Here is a 24,958-nt window from a genome sequence, read left to right as displayed (position 1 = left end):
CCCCATTTAGGACCCTGTCCCTCCATCCTGATTGCTGAAGGACAGTCTCAGAAAAAATGAAGTTGATCTTTTAAAAAGAAGTAATGGCAGAAATGTAGAAGTCTTGTTGAGTCCTCCGGGACCGGATGCAGTGATCCCACTCTAAACATGAGCAGTGTAGTTGGACAGCTTGCAACACCGCTATCCAACCAGGCAGGGTGAAGGAGACCCTGCAGAAGGGTGGGGGGCAGCAGATGCACACAGCCCTGTCCTGTGCCTCCTCTGCTGCCTTTATTATACAGAACAGAAAAAAAACGTACTGATCACTAGGGGTGCAACGGATCAAAAAACTATCAGATCGTTCCTCGGATCAGATCATTTTTCGGATCAGCAAATAATTGAATTTGCAAAAACCTGTGAAAATTCCACCACCATATAGTCCCCACTGTAATATCCACTATCTCCCCCACTGTAATATTGTCTGAGCATGGCTGGGTATCGCAGAGTATTGGCGGGGTATTGGGGGATGTCACAAAGCAGTGCTGTGGGCACTACAGATGCAGCCAACAGCGCTGCTTCCATCCCATCTCTCCCCGCCACTGTGATGGCACCGGTTTGTTTACAAGTGATCGCTCTGTCATTTGACGGAGCGATCACATTGGGTGTAGAAAGATGGGCGGCGTTTCAGAGCTAGGCCAAAGCTGCTGCCTTTCCTAAGGCCGAGACTGCGGAGCGCTCCGCGGATCGTGGCATGTGCCGATCCGAGCGGGGTGACCCGTTCGGATCAGTGATGATCCGTTGCACCCCTACTGATCACACACATGAGCCCCATCCCAGAGCCGGCCCAGTGCATCACCTGCTTTTCAGGGCCGAGTACACCTGTACCTGTCGGCTTGTGTTGCTGTAAATGACAGCACTGGAGGGCAGACCTGATCATTCACAAAGACACAAGCCAACAAGAACACAGCCATCTACTACACTAGAGACTCCACTAAAGACTCTTGTAGTAGATGGCTGGTGTTTAGGACTGCTCTTCAGTGCTGTCTCTCACAACACCAGAAGCTGACAGTTGCAAATGTAGCCTTGTCTGAAAAGCGGATGGGTTTGGATCTGGGATTGAGGTCTGATATGGGATCGGTAGCTTTTTCTATTCAGAATTCTACAGGCAGCAGACGAGTCACAGGGCTTTACAAGAGACCAAAGAGCTGCAGAAAGAATTGAGGGCGAGGTGTCATCAGTGCTGGCCATACCTCCCCCATGAGAACACTCATAATTTGGGCTTCAGCATAGGGTGGAGTTACCAAGCAGTACCGTCACAAATAAACATGACTTTATTTCGAAACCACTGGACAGATTTGAGTGGGATCAAGTGCTATGTGCACTGGGTCCTCTGGGAGATCCTTTATTTAAAGTGGTTGTAAACCCTTTACAACCACTTTTTGCTACAGGTAAGCCTATAATTAGGCTTACCTGTAGCTACACTGGATATCTCCTAAACCTGCACGGTTTAGGAGATATCCCCTGTATTTGCATGTGCCAACGTCATCACCACATGCACACTGAAGCAATGGCACATATGTGCTGTTGCTTCAGTTAGCTTGTGCTCTTACCGGCGGCTCCCGTGCGCTTGTCGTCATTGCAGCTCCGGCCAATCACAGCGCCGGAGCTCGCGATGCCCGGCAGTAACTCTGGGTGCAATGTCAGCCGCGGGTGCAGTTAATGAGGACCACTGCGGTGGCTTCAATCTCAGGTAAGTAATTCATAATGTGTGCATACTAATTCATTATGCCTTTTGTCTTGCAGTTTTTTTTTTTTTTTTTTTTTTTTTTTTTTTTTTTTTTTTTAGGGTTTACAACCACTTTAAACTACTGGAGATACTACTACTTTGAGATAATGCAGTATGCAGTTAATTGTAGCCAAATTTCATATGACTTCATCTCACTACACACATTTGAAGTATAAATTTAGTTTTGGACAGAGTGGAGCTGGAGTAGAACACCTACTAGATTTTTATTGCTGTCTGTGCCCCCATTAAAGGGCTTGTAAAGGCAGAAGTTTATGGCATACCCGTGCTGTCCCTTTATAGCACTGCGCCATGGTCTGTGACTTCCGCGCAACCAATCGGGTGGCCGGAGGATGCAACCTCGGAAGGAGGACTATAGATAGATGGAAGCATCTGTCAGCAGTGACAGTGCGCTGCTGGAAGGCTTCGTTCTATGGTAAATTATTTAATTATGTGCTAGAATACGATGCATACTAGCACATTATGTATGCCTTTACCTTGCTAGGTTTAAAAGAAATGGGTGCGGTTTACTACTGCTTTTAGGAACATTATTCTGAAACTGTATCACAATTTTTAGATGCAGCTTTTCACCGATTTAATGAAGCTCTGCCCATCATTACTTCTGAGAGACTCTGACTCTCTAAGATGCCCTTTTTATACCAATTAGTTGTAAAATGTTCTTCCAGCTCTTTTTTGTTATTACCACTTACTTTGCCAGCTTTTTCTTGCCCTGTCCCAACTACTTTCTGTTTTGAATAAAATATGGGTTTGAGATTTGTACATCATTGCAGCTCTCATTGGGCCTTTTATGACTCATCCCCCCTGCCATTCCTGGCAAACTCTAAGGAGAGTGAGAGAGAGCTGTGCATGATGTCCTAAGCCTAGGTTTTTTTACCAGACAAAAAACAGGAAGTGGGCTGTATAAGATATTTACTGGCAGAAAAGAAATGTTTTACTATGCAAAGTTAAACAACAAGGGCAGAATATTTAATAGATGGAAAGTTGAAAAAGATGCCAGAAGTTCCGCTTTAAGTTCTCATTAGTTTCAGATTTTCGAAAATTCTGGGTTTTCAAATTTATGAATGTTCGGAAAAAATTGTTTAAATGGGTTTATGTTAATTTCAGAGATTTCTGAATTAACTAATTGGTCGAAAAACTAGTTTGCCACAAGTGAAGAGCTTGGTCATAGCAGGTTAACAGATTTGCTGATTTATTTTTCACTTCAAAGCTTCAAAGAATGGTTGTGTTTTTTTTTTTTTTTCCTGGATGAATTTGGCATATTTGTGAGTGTGACTTAATGCTTACCTTCTTTGCATGTTACCCCCCCCCCCCCCCCCCTCAGAGTTTAGTGAAGAGATAACTGTATGATTAACAGATATGTTGGTGACAAAAAAAAAACAAAAAACGTTTGTTTTCCAGGATATCTATGTCTTCAATGAAGAGGAGAGACAAACCATAAAGCAGTGTCGTTATGATAGCTTTTTGTACAGATGTAAGTACTAAATTTAACACGGCTACACCTTTTATCACAAATGTAGTTTCCTGTATTGTATAGAAGCGTATACAAGTACTGTAATATCTATAAATTTATCTTGGACTGATTACTTTAACCGGTTCCCGACCAGCGCACACCGATGTACGTCGGCAGAATGGCACAGGCAGGCAAATGGGCGTACCTGTACGTCCCTTTAAAATTGCCGCCCTGCCGGCGGCGCGCTCGCGTGCTGGTTGGGACCCCCGTGAGTCCGGTCGCAGGGCATATCCGTGATCGTCTCGCGGGGAGGCTGAACGGAGAGATGCCGGTGTAAACAGCATCTCCCCGTTCTGCCTAGCAACTAGTGACACTGATCTCTGCTCCATGTGATTGGAGCAGAGATCAGTGTTCACTAAATGAAAGCCCAGCTCCCAACAGTTAATAACACACCCCTAGGAACACTTAACCCCTACACTGCCACCTACTGGTTAACCCCTTCACTGCCAGTGTCATTTACACAGGAATCGGTGCATTTATATAGCAGTGATTGCTGTATAAATGACAATGGTCCCAAAAATGTCCGATGTGTCCGCCATAATGTCGCAGTCACAATAAAAATTGCTGATCTCCGCCATTATTAGTTAAAAAAAAAAAATTATTAATAAAAATGCCATAAAACTGTCCCCTATTTTGTAAATGCTATAACTTTTGCGCAAACGAATCAATCTTTTATTGCGATTTTTTTTTTTTTTTTTTTTTTTTTTTTTTTTTTTTTTTTTTTTTTTTTAACCAAAAATATGTAGAAGAATACGTATCGCCTAAACTGGGGGATATCTGTTATAACAAAAAGTAAAAAATAATGCTTTTTTTTTTTCAAAATTGTCGCTCTATTTTTGTTTATAGCGCAAAAAATAAAAGCCGCAGTGGTGATCAAATACCACCAAAAGAAAGCTCTATTTGTGGGGAAAAAAAGGAAGTCAATTTTGTTTGGTAGGCACGTCGCATGACCGCGTAATTGTCAGTTAAAGCGATGCAGTGCCGAATCGCAAAAAGTGGTCTGGTCTTTGGCCAGCAAAATGGTCCGGAGCTGAAGTGGTTAAATGGACTTTTTTTTTTTTTTTTTTTCCAATTCCTAGTAGGTGGAGGTAACGCAATTGTGAAAAGGAGTATAGAGCCACCTGCTGACTGATAAAAGACTACATAACATTCATAGGAAATAATCAATATTTTATATTTCTAACAAAAAAGTTTTATATATTAGTCCAGTCCTCTGTAGCAATCCCCCTCCCATGTCGCATCTGTTGAAATAGGAAGCAGAGCAGCAGGATCATGTAACCTGATTTTAAAAGACAATTTATCGTGCACTACAATTTTATTTTTGTAAGTGTAGGTATTTAATTCATGCAAGTGGTGTTCTTTACTGAATCATGTTTTTATTCTTTCGTTTCCTTTTTTTTTTTTTTTTCCTTCAAATATAATTTTTATTAAACTCCAAAAAAAAAAAAAAACCAGGGCAGAACCCAGATGATACAGGAATAAGCTACAATCAATTGCACTTATCACATATCTTCAGATCATAATAAATCGGGATGTACAATAAATGATTACAATGTAAATTGAGAAACATCACTGATATGGGGGTACAGCACTACCGGATTTTAAACTATATTACTTGGCAGCACAATTATCTCACTTTTGTTTACCTAGATAAGGGGGGACAGAGAGCGTTATTTGACCTTAGTGGCCTCTCCCTTTACCCAGCTCTATAAACACCCCTTCCTGGACCCTCTGAGATTGTAGTGGTCTGCTATACGCCCACTGTAAGATATGGGACATAATAATACGCAAACTCAAAGCCCCCTCTACACACAGACACCTCTGTGGGACAATCCTTGCCTACCCGAATTCCTGAATTTACTGGCCTGTAACATATGGATCACTAGCGGGGTGGTTTACTTGGCGGACATGTATAGTGGAGATACTTTAAAATCGTTCCAACTCAAAGATGACTTTGCCTTTCCAACTCCATGCATTTCCAATACCTCCAGCTTCGCCACGCCCTACAAACCCCACCCCCGAGCCTGGAGCAACTAGATATTTTTGTATAGTATCCGGCCCTCAGTCTCAAAGGTTAATATCTACATTTTACTCCTGCCTTATGCGTCCCACTGCAGCCACACTAGCATATCTACTACAAGACGAATGGACCAGGGGTGTGGGGGAGAGGAAGAGTGGGAGGAGGCGCTAGATGCCTGCAAAAAGGTATCTCCTAAAATCTCCGACCTCCTCATGCAATTATATATCCTACACAGGTCTTACCTGACCCCTCTGCGTCTAGCCAAGTTTTAAAGACCACTACAGCCCACTTTGCCCCAGATGTGAAGGGATAATGGAACTTTTGATCCCACATAGTGAAGTTCATCCACGACAAGATGGGCTCTCCCCTAACATTATGCCCCAAACAATTTTTATTAGGAGTGTTCCCAAATCCAGATTCTGACAAGTTCCACCATATATGTTTACAGGAAACATTGTTTATAGCCAGATTACTTATTGCAGGGAAATGGCTCAGAGCAATGCCACCTACCATCCAGGAATGGGTTGCTGCAATTAATGGCCTGCTACCCTACAAAAAATATATTTTATGCCCACAGAGGATGACCTGCAAAGTACGGAAAGATTTTGGGATACTTGGTTAGGCGAAGCTTCCACTTGTGATGAGTTGGGTGAACACTCCACTTAATGAGAATAAGGATAGTGTGGATGCACTCTCCTCTAGGCATAGCAATACAATTGAGGGACAGGAGGCTAATGTTGACCTGTATCTATAACTGCACTGATGTCTATGCATAATTTAAATATGGTTCTTATAAAATGTATCTGTACTGCTCTACAACTACATAAATTCATGAAAATTGTTGTTCTGTAACTATGCATCATTTTTCAAATAAAGAACATAGTTTGTAATAAAAAAAAAAAGAAAAGAGAAACATCATGGAAGCCTTGCGGTTTGTTTTTCCATTAGTGACTCACACAATACTAAATGGATACTAAATAAAAAGACAGGGTTTACCAATCTGCATTTTCACTATTCCTTAAATACAAAGGACAATAGAGAAGAAAAGGGGGGAAAAAGTAGAGTAAGGTGAAAATGGCCAGAGAAGAGGGCGTGTGTGTGTGTGGGGGGGGGGGGGGGGCAGGGGGTTGGGTAGCGAAGTAGGGGATGGGACGATGATGGCTGTGGTCAATGGAGACGAGTAGCTGTGTAATTCTATTGAGCTACTTATGTTCCCCTCATCCGAGAGTGTGCACATGTTCCAGAGACTCCAGGTCTCTGTATATGTCTTGCTTTTTATTTTGTGCAGTAAGAATCAGATCTTCCATCCTATTGATATCCTCCACCTTCCTCAGCCAAGTTGCCCTAGTCGATGGACATTGTTGTTTCCAGAGAAAAGGGATGCAGGATTTTGTGGTGTTCAGAATATGTCGTATAATGGACTTTTTATAGGCTTTAGCAGGGATATTTGATGCATGTAGCAGAAAGGAATGCTGGCTTGGTATCTTGCATTCTGTGAATTTCTGAGTAACGGTCCAGACAGCCAGCCAGAAATCTGTCAGTTTAGTGCAGGACCAAAATATGTGTAAGATTGTCCCTTTCTCACCTCGGCATCGCCAACAACGATCTGAGGGAAGACTGTATGAAGTCTACTGGGCATGAGGTACCACCTAGTTAGTACTTTGAAATTAGTATCTTGTATAAGTACCGATGATTTGAGGGAAAATCTGATATTTTGTTTTTTATGATGAAGTCAAAGTGCGATGTAGATCTGTCTCCCATCTTACTAGACAGGGTAAATATGGTTGTTCCGAGGGTGTGTTTAGCAGTGGCTATGTTTTGGAGAGGACCTGGGGTAGAGGATCAGTACCAGAGCAATATTTATCAAAGGTAGTTAAAGTGGGGTGCCCTCTTAGAAAACAAAATATTTAAAAGTCAGCAGCTACAAATACTGCAGCTGCTGACTTTTAATAATTGGACACTTACCTGCCCCTGGGTCCAGAGATGCGGGGGAACGAAAACCCCACCTCGTTCCCCGCTCCGCTCGCGGTGCCGGAATTCTTACTCTGGGCACCCGGCTGTCACAGCCGGGCACCCACTGCGCGAGCGATGCCGGGCGCTGTGATACGGTGCACAGTCATCTGGGACACGTGACAGGTCCCAGATGACTGTGCGGCGCGAGGGGAAGTGATGTCGCCAGCCCAGGCATTGAAGAAGGCAGACTACAAGGGACCCCCTAGCAACAGGCATTTAGCGTTAGAGGTGAGTAAAAAATTTTATATATATATATATATATATATATATATATATATATATATATATATATATTGTAGACATGTCACTGGAGAAGTGATCGAGGGGGTGTACATCTCACCTAGGTTGCTACACAGTGTGAGATGGTAAATCCAGGATGGATCAGTTTCTCAGCAGCGATATGCTGCTGAGTTGTTATTTAATTTTGCCGGGCCTGGGTTTATATGGAATGGCAGGTAGGTTTGGTAGAGGGACCTGTCATTCCACATCCCCCGATCCAGTTCTGGGTTTGGGATCAGGTGAGCTTTGATCCTAATTAGCCTGGGAAGCTAAAGGCTCTGCAGGGTCTGCAGGTGATTGCTCTCAGCCAGGGAATGAACAATCTGTGTGTTGAAGGAAGCTGCAAGCACAGCCACTGCTGGAGCTAAAACTCACCCTGCGATATCCAGGCGAAAGACGCTGTGTTTGTAAGTGTCAGATAGGTGAGCAGAACCTGTTAGTAAGCGCCCAGCCGGGCTAGGACTTTTATTTTTGTTGTACTTAGAAAGCACGGTGTTGCTGTATATTTTGTTTGCTGGACTGTTTGTACCACGAATAAACGCCAAGATCTGCTTTATAAATTCCAAGTCTGCTGTGAACTGTGTCCAAACACACCCTACCCCGGGAAGATCCCTTACAATATATATATATATATATATATATTTATTTTTTTGGTGGCAACACCACTTTAACTAACAAGTGAAGTTGTGGTGCTTAGGGATGGAGTTTAGGAAATGGTGTATGTGCACTGCCCTCCAAAATGGTAGTTGAAATGGGTATGGTGGTATTCATTAACTCCCACATGGAGGGCCATCGCCCAGTAACCACAAATTTAGAGGCATTTTAAGAGTTTTGTATTCTGTAGGCGGGAGTCTTGGTGGGAATTTGGGGGGGTGGTGTCCCAGGATCGGGGATAACGGTGAATCTTGTAAAGGAAGCCAGCAGAGTAGCTTGGGAGCTCTGCCATAATGTGGTTCCTTTTTTAGTGGGTGAGACTTTAGCTTCTGAGGAAGGGAATCTTAGCACGATAGTGCACTCTTCATGGTGATGTTAGTTTGGCCTTGTTCTATCTGTACCCAGAGTTTGGAAACAGAGTGGTGCTGCCAATCGATGACCCTGCCAAGATGGATTTGCTTGGCATTACTTTTGCGTACGAGGGAGGCGGGTTTTTTATGAGCCCAGACGAAGCGCCTGAAAAGAGCTTGGAATTGCTGAAAATAAGAGGGAGGTATTCTAATGGCTATAGCTTGGAAAAAGGTACAGATATTTTGGTAGGATACTCATTTTTAGGAGATTGCATCTACCAAGCCAGGAGTGTAGGCCCTTATGCCATTTGTCCAATAGGATACGGGTCTTGGCTAGTAAAGGTAGGAAGTTGTGTTCATAGATATGGGACAAGTCGGACAAGATGTGAGTACCTAGATATTTCAATGAAGACTTCATCCATTTGAAGCAAAAGTTAGATTGTAGATTTGGAAGGCTATGTGGGGGCAACGCCACACCCATTTCTTCGGATTTAGAATTTTTTTTTTAGGTTTTAAAGCATGCTGTATAATTCAAATTACCGTAGAAGGTTCAGTAGCGATGTTGCAAGATTTATCAATGAGAAGAGCAAGTTGTCCGCATATGCTGAGTGCCGCTGACCGATGAGCATTGTATGTCTGGATTTAGTCCGATTTTTTTTACAGAGAAATGGTTCTAAAGAAAGTGAAAATAGGAGAGGGGATAAGGGGCATCCCTGTCTTGTCCCATTGCCAATAGGAAAGGGATCAGAGAGGATACCATTTGCCTTCACCTGGGCTCTCAGATTGGAGTAGATCTTGGCTATCCAGCTGCACATCGTCTATCCTAAGCCGATATGCCGAAGTACTGAGAACATGAAAGTCCAATTCACTGCCTTCTCTGCATCAGTGCTCAGGAAAACGCATGGTGTGCTTGTAGAGTTTGCTACATGAATGAGGTTTAATACTTTGTTTGTGTTATCCCTTGCTTCTCTGGATGGGATAAAGCCCACCTGATCGAGGTGAATCCGCTTTTGGAGATGTTGGGTCAGTCGGTAAGCCAAGATCTTGGTGAATAATTTGAGGTCTCTATTTAGGAGCAATATGGGTCTGTAGCTGCCACAGGATGTGGGGTCTTTCCCTTCTTTGTTGATTTACAGTGATGCGAGCCCTTAGGGCAGGGGTAGGGAACCTTTTTGGCTGAGCGAGCCATGAATGCCACATATTTTAAAATGTAATTCCGCGAGAGCCATACAATATGTTTAAAACTATTTATTTTTTATTTTTTTATCGATTAATTGACTAATTTCAATTATAACTGTAATATCCACGTCATCTCCCCCGCTGTAATATCCACATCTCCCCTACGATTGTCTGCTTGCTTACCACTACACAGGCAGGCAGATCCACGAGCAGTTGAGGCGGGTGATGATGACGTCAGTGCGCCGCTCACCTATGCCGCCGCCGCCGGGTGTACCAAGATGGCCGGAGCTAGGCCGAAGCTGCGGCCTTTCCTATGGGCTCAATCCACGGATCGGCACACCACGCAATCCGCAGATTGAGAGGTGAGAGCCAGATGCAGCCATCAAAAGAGCCACATCTGGTTCGAGAGCCATAGGTTCCCTACCCCTGCCTTAGGGTATCTCTAGGGAAGATTGTGTCAGATCCGACTGCGTTAAAAAATGTAACCATGTGCGGGCCTAATATCGGAAGAAGTCTTTTTTTTTTTTTTTTTAATATTGTATTTTATAGCCACCTGGGCCCGGGGCTTTACCTGCTTTCATTGCTCCAATGGCTTTGCTGAAGTTCCTTGTTAGTTATTGGAGAATCCATTCCTGGATTTCAGGTGAAATAGAGGGGGGATGGGAGGATGCTATATAATCCTTCTATAGTAGCTTGAGGTGGCGGTCTGTTTGGTAGGTTATAGAGTGGAATAGAAATCTCTAAATTCCTATTTATTTCCCATTTTTTTGTGTGGGTAATACAGCTTTTTGGCCTCTAGAGGTAATTATTTGGGGGATATATGTGGATAGCTCATGTTTCCTGACCATTTTTCCCTAACTACTTCCCTCATTTGTTTCCAGACTCATAGTTCATTTTACGGCAAAATTGTGATGCTGCTTTAGCCTTGTAGTGTAATAGGTCGGTGATCGGTTTGTGTAGCAGCCCAAGATCTATTTACAAAGTAGGAGAGGGAGCGTTTTTGTGGCGAGACTCGGCAGTAGACAATTTTGTTAAGAAGTTGAGAGAGTTGTTACATTCTCGTTTAATGCGCGAGCCGTGCTTAATGAGTACACCTCTGAGAACTGTTTTGTGAGCTTCCCATAAGGATCCTGAGTCACAATCTGAGCGGTCATTTGTTTGGAAGTAATTCAATTCCTTAGATACATCTGCTAACACCTTGGGTACCTGTAGGAGGCTCACGTTCAGGTGGCAAAAGTGGTGCCTGGGGGAGAATGCTCCGGAAAGTGTATGTTAGGAAGATAGGAGCATGATTAGACCATGTGATATGGCCGATTGATGAATCACTCAGTGTGGAGCTGAGCATGAGGGAGCAAGAAGTAGTCCTATCCTAGTATATTTTTTGTGTGGGGAAGAGTAAAACGTGTAGTCTCATTCTCTTGAGTGCTGCAACCGCCAAACCTCAATCAGTTGAGCTCTACAAATCAAGTCTGCTAAACGTCTCAAGGATCCCAGTAGAACTGAGGAAGAGATGGAGGAGGTGTCCACCGAGGGGATCAAAGGGACATTAAAGTCTCCACCCAGGATCAGCTGTCCTTTCAGCTCCAAGACCAAGAATTGAGCAATCGCATGACTGGATCACTCTGTTTGGAGTGGAAAAGTGACTTTCAGTCTTGGCTCTGCCCCACCAGCGCTTACTGGAGCTCCAGGCTGGAGTGGGGAAGGGTTCAGCTCGCTAAGGTTTTCAGCAGTGCACTGAAAGCTGGAGCCAGCTGTCATCTAGGCAGCTGGGTGGATCCTGACAATATTGTTGTGATCCTCCCAGAGTCTGGAGTAGCTTTACCACGTCAGCTGACAGCAAGCAATAGCCTGCTATATGCTAACTTTGGGTCACAGCAGAGCAAAAGTAAGTGAACTTCTGTGACCTACAAGAAGCTTTGGCCATACTTTTCATGGACATGATATTTGTTACAGGAAAGTGATCTTTTGCATTGGATTTGACATCCCAATTTATTTTATTATTTTTATCTTTTTCTTAGGTGTTCCCTTATCAACACTGGGCATGATTACCACACAATTCCTCCTTTCCAAAGGTACAGACTTTTTTTTTGTTTTTTTTCTCAATTTGTTATTTTTGTTCTAGGATAACATGCTGGATGCATAATGTGGAAGAATTAAAAGTATTTCACAACCAGAAAAAAAAAACGTTATATATTGCAGCCGACCACTCCTTAGCTGTGTTGGCTGCATTCGTTTTCAGTTTTTTTTTCTTTTGTTTTTCCCTCTGTTTATCTGGGCAGTAACACATTTCCTATCCTATGGTAGAGCAATGGAAACACACTTTGACAGCAGTACTGTCTGGGTAGGGTTGTGTTGGACTGAATCCTTTAGACTGTTACATGAAGTGTGTGTGTGTGTGTGTGTGTGTGTGTGTATGTATGTATCTCTCTCTCTATCTCTCTCCCTTTTGGGATCAAGAACTTAAAGTAATATTAAAGTGGAGTTCTGCTGGAGAAAAAAAAAAACAAGTCAGCAGCTACAAATACTGCAGCTGCTGACTTTTTTAAAATAAGGACACCTGTCCAGGGCACCCGCAATGTCCTCACCCAAAGCCGACCTGTCCTGGGTGCAGGTGCTGGCATCTTCAGTAAGGAAATCGGGAAGTGAAGCTTTGCGGCTTCACAGCCTGGGTCCCTACTGTGCATGAGCAAGCCACGCTGCATGTTCTGAGTGGTCCCTGCTGTCTTCTGGAACCTGTATGCCTCCCAGAAGACAGCGGGGGGGGGATGGAGGAGGGGTCGGACATGGCGTAGATTGCTGTGGATACTGCTACAATCTTTTGACGGAAGTGGGAGCAAATGCCTGTATTAGACAGCTGCCCAGCAACCCTCACCCCGAAAGGTGCCAAATGTGACACTGGAGGGGGGTGGTTGCAATCTGAGAAGCAGAAGTTCCATTTTTGGGTGCACCTCCGCTTTTAAAGGCAAGTTTAAAAAAAAAAAAGTAAATAAAATGACAAACACATACTTGCTCTGTACAATGGTTTTGTACCGAGCAGCCCCGATCCTCCTCTTCTTGGGTCCTGTGCCTGCACTCCTGGATCCTGTGTTCATCTCTTCCTCCCAAGCCATGCCCCCCCCAATACTTAACAGAGCCTGATAGTGATCCAGCACTGAGTCCAAGAGCAGTCTCTTCCCCCAATAGGCTCTTTTTGCTGTCGGTCAAATACTATTGGGAGGGAGTGGGGGCGGGGCTGAGCCAGCTATGTGCGTCAATGGACACACAGAGCCCAGCTGGGGATCATGCCCGCCTGAGTGCCTCCATAGCAAGTGGCTTGCTATGGGGAAGGAGCCAGAAGCACAGGCAGGGAATCCCAAAAGAAGAAGTTTGGGGCAGCTCTGTGCAAAACCTTTGCAGAGAGCAGGTAAACATGACAAACGTGACATGTTTATTAAAAATTTAAAAAAGAAAGTCCTATGCAATCATGTTAAAGCTTATTTGACCAGGCCTTTGGCCTTCTCATGGGTTGAAGAAGCAGATTCTTTTCCAGAGCAGATTTGTAAAGCAGGCACCTGGATGAGCCTTCCAGACCTTCTTTTGCATTACTGGATTGACCTTCTATCCATTGAGGACCAAGCCTTTAGCAGGAAGGTTCTGCCCGCTTCCGTCAACTTCCCCCAGGTATATTTGTTTGTCCTCTTATAATGCTGTCCTGGAAAATGATTGGGGAAGCTGGAGTCGGTTACCTGGTAACTCCAGTACTCTTTTAGGACAGCAGCATTCTTACTTTCTTGGTAGTTGGTTGGTTTGCTTTTGTATTGCGGTTTGTACCCTTTTGGTTCTTGCCTGTTACTGAGGTTATTAGTTGGTGCTGGTCTTTTATAGTTATAACGTGTTTCCTGTTTTAGGTGGGCCAAGTCTCTATCTCATATATTGTTATACTGTCCTGGAAGTTTCTGGTGAATTGAGTTACCAGGTACCTAACTCTATTTTTCTTTAAATCTTTCTCTTTTAGGAATTCTTACAACATCTTCAAGATTTGGTGCATTTCCTAAAATTGCATGTAAGTCATTCTTAAAGGGTTTTCTGTGCATCTGTTTTACAGTGATATCTGTTGCCTTTATTTTTTATGAATTCTCTTTATTGATTTGGGTTGGCCTTTAGGCTGGGTTCACACCATAGCGATGCGGGAACGCCGCGAATCCGCGGCGTTTTCCCGCATTGCATGCCTCCCGCTGGCAGTTCACACTGCCCTATGCGGACTGCTGGGAGTGTCAATGAAATCTTAATGACACCCCCAGACCAGTCCGCATATCGCAGTGCGATCTGCAAACTCGGACAGGAATCGGATCGCATGGTGTGAACACCCATGCGATCAGATTCTGCTGCGGACCAAAAAAAGGGTCCTGTGCGAGTTTGCGGCGGGTGCGATGCGAATTCAGCCATACTATCTGTATGGCTGAACTCGCATCGCACAGACAGATCGGATGTGATTTGCACTGCAGTGCGGTGCGAATCGCATCCGGATCTCTCACCCGCAGCGGTGTGAACCGGACCTAAGTAAGTTAAAAATGCTCCACATACTTTGATATCACTTCATTTCTGTTTGGCTGCAATGGGTTGTGATATTTGCAGTACTTTCATATCCATTTGTCTATTTAAAGTGGAAATGTATTTTTAAAAAAATGTGAAATCTTAGGATTTTTAATGCAGAAGTTACATGCTATGTCTCCTGCATTAAAGATTTTTACCTGCCTGACTGTTCTCTATACTAAACTGCACACGTGCAAATTCGACATCTGCGCCGCCAATGAAAACTGCCAAAAATTGTTACCCGGAACAAGACTGTCTGAATGTCAGCGGGCTGGTAAGGGAGCCACAGGAAAGCACTGAACTGGAGTGGAGGTGAATATATATTTGCTTTAAACAAATAGTAAAATCCCTTCTCTTCACTTGTACCTACAAGTAAGCTTACAATCAGGCACAGTGACAATCTCCTAAACGTGCACCGTTTAGGAGGTTTTTCACATTGGCACTAGCAAGTGACATCACCCACGCATCCGCAGTGATGCTCTGCATTTAGGGCACACAATATGCAGTTGAATGCAGAGCGCTGTGCTGCGGCCGGGTCTCCCACACGCTTGTTCAGAAGTGACAATGGCCAATCAAACAGCTGGAGCCAGCAAACTTGGAAAGAAGATGGAAGCACCTGGAGAATTTGTGACCGCACTGTGCTGGAGGGCAGGTAAGTGTGTCATAATGTGCTAGTATGTGGTGCATTTTTTTTTTTTTTTTCTTGCGGTTTACTACCACTTTTTGGCTGCAGTAAGAAATTAAAGGGGTGTAAATTTCCTTACAGGAATAGATTTATTTTATAGTGCAATTTGTTGCTTCTTTAGGGAAAGGAAACCAGGGGATAGCCAGTAGCTCACTACGGTGTATGGGAAGGGAAGGCTCTGTATGAGTGAACACAGCGTCCCTTAAATAGCTGGTTCGTGTGATCCTGGTAATCAGCCAAGCATACAAAAGGAAAAGGTGAAAAGAGAGCCTCACCTGCAGTAATTACTAGGGACCATGCAGCTTATTGTTAAGGGAACTTTATTACACAAAAATATCAAATGGTAATACAAAAAAAACACTGAATAAAAATTCCATCACCAACACCTCAGTAAAAAATTAAAATAGACAGTGGTGTCTGATCAAGATGCAGCTGCCTCATAAAAATCCACACATACATGTGTCAACACAACATCCCTGGAGTAGTAAAGCACCTGACACTATATGGTGAAGTGAAATCACTGTTAAAACACCATAAAGAATATTCCCACAGTGTACGCGATGGTTGAGTAAAAAGTGCAGTGGGGGGGAGCAAGTTTTTCATATGACTGCCGTGGATAGCGACTCCAGGCACTAGTGTAGTGTGAGTATGTATCCCAAGTCCAAAGTTTTCCACAGGAGGGTGAAGCTGGGAAGTAGTGATGCAGTAAGGTCATATATAATTAACACCCAGCCTGGAAGCAGTGTGGACGTGGATACTGGCTGTAGCTTTCCCACCTGCACATCCTTTGGATTTGGATCAGAGATGTCGCCGTGTTGCCGGTCAGGCACTAGGTTAGTGGTGGGTGCAGTTTGATGTGGTCTGGTCCCGTAGCAGTCTTGTGTCCCTTAGTTAAAATGAATGGTGGTACTCGCAGATTCCCGTGAGCATGTGCAGGCAGTGGCCACGTGCATACATAACCTTAAGGGTGGGTAAATCTGTTAGCCAGTTACCAGTTGTTTCTTGCTTGTACTCTGAGTGAACAAAGACATCCTGGAGACTGCGAGCTCTACGTGCCACCAGTTATGGGTGTGGGCCAACAATCAAACATTATGACCTGTTTTCATTGCGCTCAGTAGGCCGTGATTATCCTCAGGGGTATGGCACTGCCTATATTAGAAGTTGGCTTGGGCTTGATCTGAAGTAGGGACCTCCTATCTTGCAGCCAGGCTTTTTTACGTGCTTTCTTGACTGCTCGATGGGGGTAACTCTGTTCCTTGAATCTCAGAAACATATCGGTCATCTCCACCTTGAAGTCCTGATCCCATGAGCAGTTCCTGTGGATTTGCAGGAACTGACCCACTGGGATCCCCTTGATTAGGGGTGCAGGATGGTTGTTTGAAGCCTGCAGCAAAGTATTTACAGGTTTCCTGTATGTACAGGTATTGATTTTTCCTCCTGTTATGGATATTTGTAGATCCAAGAAAGGGATAGTGTCCCGATCCGCTGTGTACGTTGGTTTTATATTCCTATCATGTCTGTTCAGGGTATGGATTAATTCATCAAGCTGTTTATCATCCCCTTTCCACAGCATCAGGACATATTCGATTACCTCTGCCAGGCGGACGCATGGCCAAGGTACATCGGCGAATCATACACCATCTCAGTCTGCCAAAGGCCCAGGTGTAGGCATGCGCACACCGGGGCCTAATGGGCCCCCATAGCTGTGCCCCTGGTCTGCTGGTAGTAGCCACTGAGAAATTGAAGAAAACATATTCAAAGCAAACTCCAGGAGCTCAATGATTAACGATTAATGATTAATGGTTTTGAGCTCCGAATTCAGTATGGTTTAATTCTAGGAAGTGAGAGACTGCCCTGAGACCCCACTTGTGTGGGGTCCAGTAAAATTGATTCCACGTCGATCCCCACCAGGAGGGCCCCAGGGGGAACCTCAAGGCTCTGTAGTCGTACGATGGAAGTGTGATAACCAGTGTTTTAATAAACTCATCCACATATTTGCCTACCCTTTCTAAAGGGCCCTTGATGGCTGACACAATTGGTCTCCCTGGTGGATTAATAAGAGATTTATGGAGATTTGGGATAGTATAAAATATTTTTATCAGGTGTTTTATGTATTACCATTTGATATTTTTGTGTAATTAAGTTCCCTTATCTATAAGCTGCATGGTCCCTAGTAATTACTGCAGGTGAGACTCTCTTTTCACCTTTTCCTTTTGTGTTGCTTCTTTACACTAGGTTCACACCTATGCGTTTTTGCAGGCCGCGTTTGCGTGAGCCCGGCAGCGTTTCCACAAAAAAGGTGCAAGCGCCTTTTCAAAAATGTGGCCCAGGCGTTTTCCCTGTGCTTCCTGTACATGCACTGCGATTTTCATGCAAAGGTGGTACCATTCAGAATGAATGGCAGCCCTGTGCGTTTCCATAGAGCAGTGCGTTTTCATCGCGCGTGTGGGAATCGTTGCCACACGCAAAAGTGTGAACCAAGCCTTAAGTTTTCCAAGGTGTTTTAAAGGCTAAGTACACTTTTTGCAAAAAAAAAAAAATGCACTCACGTTTTCAGAAAATAAAATGTGCATTTGAGCCGAAAAGCATTGCAACCACAATCGGTAGTTGCAGGTGCAATGTACAGGCTCCTGCTGACCCTTCCAGTTGCATGCCTGTACTGAAGTATTGTCATTGGACTACAAGTGCAGTAATTACTGCACTTGTGTTAAATTGATAACTACAAGAGTCTCTGAAGCAGTGATTTATTTGTATACAGATCTTTTGCTTCTACAATTTCTTGTTCTACAAGAACTTCATTCGATTTTACCTACAGCCCCATCTTGTGGTGATACTAAATATCCAAACCTGACTTTTCTGATTTAAATTGCCATTGCGTTTAAAAGACCCCTGTATTTGCGCAGTGGTCTTTTAAACGCAGTTTGTTTTGAGGAAAAAAACGCACTTAAATTAATTAATAAAAAAACAAAATCATAAAGTTAGCCCAATTTTCTCAAATCGCCTTTCAGGACAACCCCGGAGAGAGGGTAGCCCCACCTTCTTCTCAGGAAACACATGCCTACTTTAAAAACACCTCCTCTTCCCCCATGGCTTTGGTTATTGTGTTTCCTCCATGGGGGAAGCATGTGCCTGGAACCAGGGAGAGCAGGCTTACCAAGCGGTGGATTGTGTTTTCATGGCCCCCAGCAGCTTCTCCAGGGGTGAGGGGTCTCCTGGGGCTCCTGGTCTCGCCATCTCACGGGAGAGAGGACCCTCAGAGCGCTGGCGTTGTGAGCTTGGAGGCCTCTGTTGTTGACGGAGGTCGCTGCAGGTCAGTGACACGCTCCATTTTCGGGTCCAGGTCCCGGCCGGCGATGGCGTAGTTTCCGGTGACGCAGGGCGCCCTGAGGGGGCGTGGCACCGTGGTTCAAGCGCCTGTAATGCAGGGACAATGGGGCGGGTCAGGTGACCGGTGCTTCCGCTTCCGGACAGCTCTGATGACACAGCGGCTGGGAAAATTCAAATGAATGGCGGCATTGAATGGAAAAAAGCTGTTCTACTCTGCAGAATGGATGAGGGCAAGACAGGTATGGCGGAGGCAGGCGCCCCTAGCACCGGTCCAGCCCAGGTAGGTGAGGTGCAGTGGCGCCTTCTTGCTACATTAATGGGCTATCTTTGTGTTGTTTTGTTTGCCCCCCCCCTGTCGGGGGCCTGTCGCTGCCGGGTCAGAGGTGACATCTCTCGGACCCTGCAGCATGGTTCAGGGGTCTCACTGGGTCTCACTGGTGGCCTATTGGTAGTTGGCTTGGCGGTAGTAGGCTTACAGGTAATCACTTAGTGAGTTAAAACTTTATGTAATTTCAGGAAAAATCGCTAGGGAAGTCTAAACCAAGCCAGGGGAAACGTCCTTCTTGCAAGAACCCCCTTAGAGACTCATGGAAGAAGGCAATGTGCAGAGTTTGTATCAAGGAGTTGGTGGAAGAGGAAACCTCCCAGCAGCATAAGGAGTTATTTTCCTCGGTTAAATAGCTGACAAACTCATTGAGTTCAGTCAGGTCCATCTTGATACAAAACCCATCCGGGCAGGCCGAGCCTCAGAACCTACCGCCTAGTCCCAAGGCATCTTCATCTAGACCAGTTGAGACCGAGGACTCTGGCGATGAAGGGGGTAGTACTCTTGTCTCCCTCAGGGACTCTGAAGAGGAGGAGGAAGAAGATAGCAGGGACTCTGGGTACAAGCTATCACTAGAGGAGGTAGATGATATCTTAAGGGCAATCTACATGACAGTACAAAGTACTGTACTGAAAGCACAGCTGTCGGTTCATGACAAGATGTACCAGGGGATGGACGAAACAAAACTTAGAGTTTTTCCAGTCCACAGGGTCCTCTCGGATACAGTTAAAAAAGAATGGAAAGACCCATTTTTCCAAAGCCCTCAAGAGAAGGTTTCCTTTTGAGGACAAGGACTCGGAGGTATGGAACAAGAGGCCTCGAGTCGATGCAGCTTTTTCGCAAATAACAGACGAACAGACCTGGCTTTGGAGGATATGGGAATCCTAAAAGACCCGATGGACAAGAAAGCGGACTCCATCCTCAAAAAAGCCTGGGATGAAGCCAGCTATGGCCGCTACAGTGGTGGCTAAGAACCTAGAATGCTGGGTGGAGAAACTAAAAAGCCATGTAGAAGCGTGGACGCCACGCAAGGATCTCTTGGAGTCTTTTCCACTGATTTTGAATGCGGTTAAGTATATGGCGGACGCATCGGCAGAGTCGGTCAAGCTAGCCGCCAGGTCTTCGGCTCTCGTAAATTCGGCCAGGAGGGCAATTTGGCTGAAAATGTGGGCGGGGGACACAGTCTCTAAGGTCAAGCTTTGTAGCTTGCCTTTTTCAGGTGATTTTCTCTTCGCTCCAGACCTAGAGTCAGTACTGGACAGGACGGCTGACAAGAAAAAGGCCTTCCCAGCTAAGAAAAAGCAAACTGTCAAAAATGTTCGTGCTCTTCAACAGTCCCATAAGAAAGACCAGGACCGCAAGGGCTGGTGGGGTTCACAGAGAGGTAGAGTTAGGGGCGGAGTTCTCTTTAGATTCCCCCCCCCCCAGATCAGGCCTCTAAAAGTAAGTGACAATCTCTCCCCGGTGGGAGGAGACTGTCAGCTTTTTACGAACAGTGGGACGCAGTGTCTCCAAGTCTGTTCGTGAAAAGCGTCATCGCTCAGGGGTACAGGCTGGAGTTCTCAGAACCACCCCCAAGCAGATTTTATGTGACGGCCTTACCGAGGGAACAGGAGAAGGCCTCGGCAATGACGTTCCTATTGCAGGAACTGATGCAGCGAAAGGTCTTGATCCAAGTTCCAGTAAGTCAGCAAGGCAAGGGATTCTACTCCCATATTTTTGGTGAGGAAACCCTCAGGGAAGTACCGTCTGATTTTGAACTTAAAAGTCCTGAACAGGACAATACGGTACAAACACTTCAGGATGGATACAATTTTTTTTTCCATCACAAAATTGTTGACTCCCGATTGTTTCATGGCATCCCTGGATCTAAGGGATGCCTATCTCCATATACCCATTCACCAGGTATCTCAGCAATTTTTGCGCCTGGCAGTGGAACTAGGGATTTCGGTATGGCAACTCCAATTCAGGGCTCTGCCATTCAGACTCTCGTCCTCCCCCAGAGTCTTTACAAAGATTATGGCAGAGGCTCTGGAGCCCCTGAAGTTAAAGGGGATTTCAGTCTTCCCTTATTTGGACGACCTTTTGTTTTTTGCGGACTCCAGGGAGCAAGTCCTAGTAAATCTTCAGACGTCCCAGTCTCGCCTCAAAAGTCCGGGATGGCTTCTGAATCTGGACAAATCAAATCTGGTTCCCTCACAGGAGATGAGGTTTCTGGGTTATTCGATAGATTCGGTTCTCCAGAAGGTGTTCCTGCCGCTGGAAAAGCAGGAAAAGATAAAATTAGCAGTAAAGCGGGTACAGAGCAACCAGACAGTCTCGGTCAGGTCGGCTATGGCAGTTCTGGGTCTGCTTACATCAGCAATCCCGGCTATTCAATGGGCCAGGTTACATTCCAGACCCCTTGAGAAGAATATTCTGTTAAACTGGTCCCATTGGGATCCTCTGGAGAAGCAGATAAGGATCTCTACAAGGACGAAAAGGGCTCTCTGGTGGTGGAGAGCAAGCAAACCTCTCAAGGGGTCTGGCATGGGCCTTTCCCATGGACAAGCGGCTGACTACAGACGCAAGTGCCTGGGGTTGGGGGGCCCACCTGGACGGTCAAACGTCTCAGGGGATCTGGTCCAAGTGGGAAGCTCGAAGATCGTCCAATTGGGGAGCTGAAGGCGATCTTTCTGGGTTTGTTGGCCTTTTAGCAGGTGTTGAGGGGTCACCACGTCCAGGTGTTGTCAGACAACACGACCGCGGTAACCTATATAATAAAGCAGGGGGGAACCAGGAGCAGAGGTTTGATGGAGTTAGCCAATCTTTTATTAGCCTGGGCAGAGCAGAATACGGCCTCACTATCGGCAGTGCATTTGAAAGGTTCTCGGAACTTATTGGCAGATCTCCTAAGCAGGCAAAAATTTGATAGAGGCAGAGTAGAGTCTGAATCGGGAGGTATTCCTGATGATTTCCGAGGCTTGGGGGATTCCCCAGATAGACCTTTTTGCCAGCCAGCAAAACTCGAAGGTGGACCAATTCTTTTCTCGTCACCCAGGGGAAGCAGCAGTAGGGCTGGATGTATTCGCCCACCCTTGGCACTACCAGCTGTGCTACGCTTCCCCCCCCCCCCCCCCCCCCCCCTTCTCTCTAATTCCACTGGTTCTGAGGAAATTCAGAGAGGAAAAGACTGACTTAATTCTAGTCACTCCATACTTGATTATGTTTTGTACGCAACTTAAATGAAAAATTAAAATAAAGAATAATAAAAAAAAAAAATAGCACAAAATCCCAAAAAAAAAAGAAAAAAAAAAAAAAAAATTCTAGTCACTCCATTTTGGCCAAAAAGACAGTGGTTTGCGGGGCTTCAGAATCTAGCCTCCAAAACCCCATGGAAGTTACCAGTCAGGAAATACCTGTTATCCCAAGGGGCAGTAAACCATCCAGAGGTGGAACTTCTGCAGCTAACCGCCGGGTTTCTGAAGAGGACCTCTTGAAAGCAAAAGGGCTCTCAGATAAGGTGGTAAGAACCTTGCTATCCAGCAGGAAAGCAGTCACACAGGCGAATTACATGAAAATCTGGAAGAAATTTAACTCCTGGTTGTAGGTCCAGAGACCTCAAAGTCAAGAGCACAGTGTCCGTTCTGGAGTTTCTCCATGAAGGAATGGAGAAGGGACTAGCAGCCAGTACGCTGAAGACTCAGGTGGCGGCCCTATCAGTTTTCTTTGAAAATACTTTGTCAAAAGAAATTTTAATTTCTAGATTTTTTTTTTTTTTTTTTTTTTTTTTTTTTTTTTTTAGGGCTCTCGTTCGAAGTAGACCGGTAGCCCTTAAAGACTTTCCCAGTTGGGATTTGTCTACGGTTTTGCAGGGTCTCTCCGGAGCTCCGTTTGAACCCTTGCAAGAAGCTTCATTACAGAAGTTGGTCCTTTTAAAACAATCTTTCCAGTGGCCACCTCGGCTAGGAGGATCAGCGAGCTGCAAGCCTTGGCAGTTACAGAACCCTTCCTTAAAGTATTTCCGGACAGAGTGGTTCTTCGGACAGATCCAGCATTTCTACCTAAAGTATCCTCAGCCCTTTCATCGGACTCAGGAGATAGTTTTGCCTACCTTTTCTGCAACTCCAGCTAATGCAGGAGAGTACGTTTTTCACACGTTGGACGTGAGAAGATGATTGCTGCAATTTCTAAAAATGACGAAGGAGTTAAGAAGATCAAACACCCTTTTCGTGGTCTTCTTGGGATCACGCAAGGGAGAGAGAGCTTCAAAGAGTACGATGGGTAGGTGGCTTAAGCTGGCCATAGCAGAAGCCTATAAAGCGAAGGGAGAAATACCTCCCTCAGGTATTGCTGCTCACTCTACTAGATCCACGGCAGTTTCCTGGGCTGAAAGGGCCTGTGCGATGCCTGAACAGATTTGCAAGGCTGCCACTTGGTCCAGTTATTCGACATTTCTCCGGCACTACCGGCTAGATCTACTGTCTGCGGCAGATCAGGCCTTCGGCAGGAAGATACTGCAGGCAGTAGTCCCACCCTAGGGTAAGTTTCTTGGTTATCCTCTCCGTGGTTGTCTTGAAAGGCGATTTGAGAAAAACTTAGTTAGACTTACCGGTGACGGTATTTCTAAGAGCCTTTCAGGACAACCGTTACTACCCTCCCTAGGTTATTCTTAGTAATTGTATTAAGTTTCTATCATGGTGGTGTGGTTTTCTGTGCTTTTGTTTTCCAGTGTCGGAAGGCCACAATAACTGAAGCCATGGGGGAAGAGGAGGTGTTTTTAAAGTAGGCATGTGTTACCTGAGAAGAAGGTGGAGTTACACTCTCTCCTGGGTTGTCCTGAAAGGTTCTTAGAAATACCGTCATAGTCTAAGGGTTTTTATTTTTTATTTTTTTGTATAATGTGAAAAATTATGTTGCACCACGAGAATCGTGATCTTTATGCTAAGCAAAAAAAATTGATTCTCATTTTGCCCAGAATCGTGCCGCTCTAAAGGAAATGTTCATTTATTTAAATGCCTAATCCCCTGAGCACTGCCTACCATGTTGAATTAAATGCCATTCTATCCTGTTGTGATCTGATCAGGTCCGTCTGTTTTTCTGCTTGGAAGGTCCATTCATCTCTATGGACAGAAGGGTTTAAATGGACTTGTTGGGTGTTTGGAAATTCATACTTGTATTTTACCTCTAAAAATTAATTTGCATCAGATAAGCACTTTTATTTTATAGTTCTTGGTTAATATATAGGATATTGTACAGTCAGATTGCAGCATGTGTGGTTTACTGGCAGGGAGACTCTTGTGGTTAAATCAAAAAGAGGGGTAAAACACTGCGCTCCTTATATAACACAAAACAGCAGCTAACATACAAACAAACTAAGTCAAAATAACGAATGATAACAATGTAGCGCTATAATGTCAAAAAATGTAAAAAAAACCTAGACATAAATCGCCAAATGATCTGGTAGTGAAATCAAACTTAAAAGGTCAGCACACATATCACATGTGCAGTCCAGTAAGGAATACAGAAAATGTGCTACAGTGAACTAACAATATAGGCATAAAAAAGTCCAGCTATGACAAAATGTGAAACGTGAGTCCAGATATTCCGTTGGTATGAACTATGTATAGCCTTCCGTTCACAGACAGAAAATATTATAGAAAACGGTGGATACCCTTACTGAAAATGGTGGAGACAAACTACTATATAGTAAATGTGTCATGCAGGCCTATGTGCGTCACACACCATTCGTATACATCAGGTCATGGATCACCATCCGAATAGCCGCTGCCCACTTCAGGATCGGTACACCTCAGATCTCCAGGGTTTTCAACTCTCTCTCGAAGGTTCCGGTCAGCTCAGAGCGGGTTTACCATAAACAAAAGGTAAGGACACAATGCCTCTCATAGTGAAATTCCACCATTAAAGGTTTTATTTGGGAAAAAAAATTCCAAATGACATATAAAAAATTACATAAAAAATATCCAAAAAGAATCACGTGATCCAATGAAAATGACCGATTTAAAAAGAGCAATATGGGGAGCATTTGGTGATTTATGTCTAGGTTTTTTTAATTTTTTGACATTATAGCGCTACATTGTTTGTTTGTTTGTTATCATTCGTTATTTAGACTCTTGTGGTTGCTTTACATTTTAAGGCATCCGCACAAATGAGAGAAATACAGCACAGCCAGTGTCACAGGAGGGCCAAGTTTAACAATTACTTGGATTTTTTTGTATACAGGTGTTTGCACTTTCTTTATGGCTATTTTTGTTTGCTTTA

At 44.6% G+C, this 24,958-nt stretch overlaps 1 protein-coding gene across 1 annotated transcript in view; it reads left to right on the top strand.

Moving 5' to 3' along the window:
* The window catches only part of OCIAD1 (OCIA domain containing 1), a 39,140-nt gene that overhangs the window by 509 nt on the left and 13,673 nt on the right, over positions 1-24,958 (top strand). Inside the window, exons 2-4 of the mRNA XM_077477511.1 lie at positions 3,182-3,254; positions 11,807-11,860; positions 13,783-13,830. Of these exons, the coding sequence (XP_077333637.1) occupies positions 3,182-3,254; positions 11,807-11,860; positions 13,783-13,830 (175 nt within the window). The remainder of the gene's footprint in view (positions 1-3,181; positions 3,255-11,806; positions 11,861-13,782; positions 13,831-24,958) is intronic.

This window comes from Lithobates pipiens, unplaced genomic scaffold (assembly GCF_037356315.1).
Source record: "Lithobates pipiens isolate NorthernLeopardFrog02 unplaced genomic scaffold, aLitPip1_a1.2 Scaffold_13, whole genome shotgun sequence".
NCBI classification, from domain to species: domain Eukaryota; kingdom Metazoa; phylum Chordata; class Amphibia; order Anura; family Ranidae; genus Lithobates; species Lithobates pipiens.
Note: the sequence above shows the minus strand (reverse complement) of the source record. Positions and strands in the feature narration are given on the sequence as shown.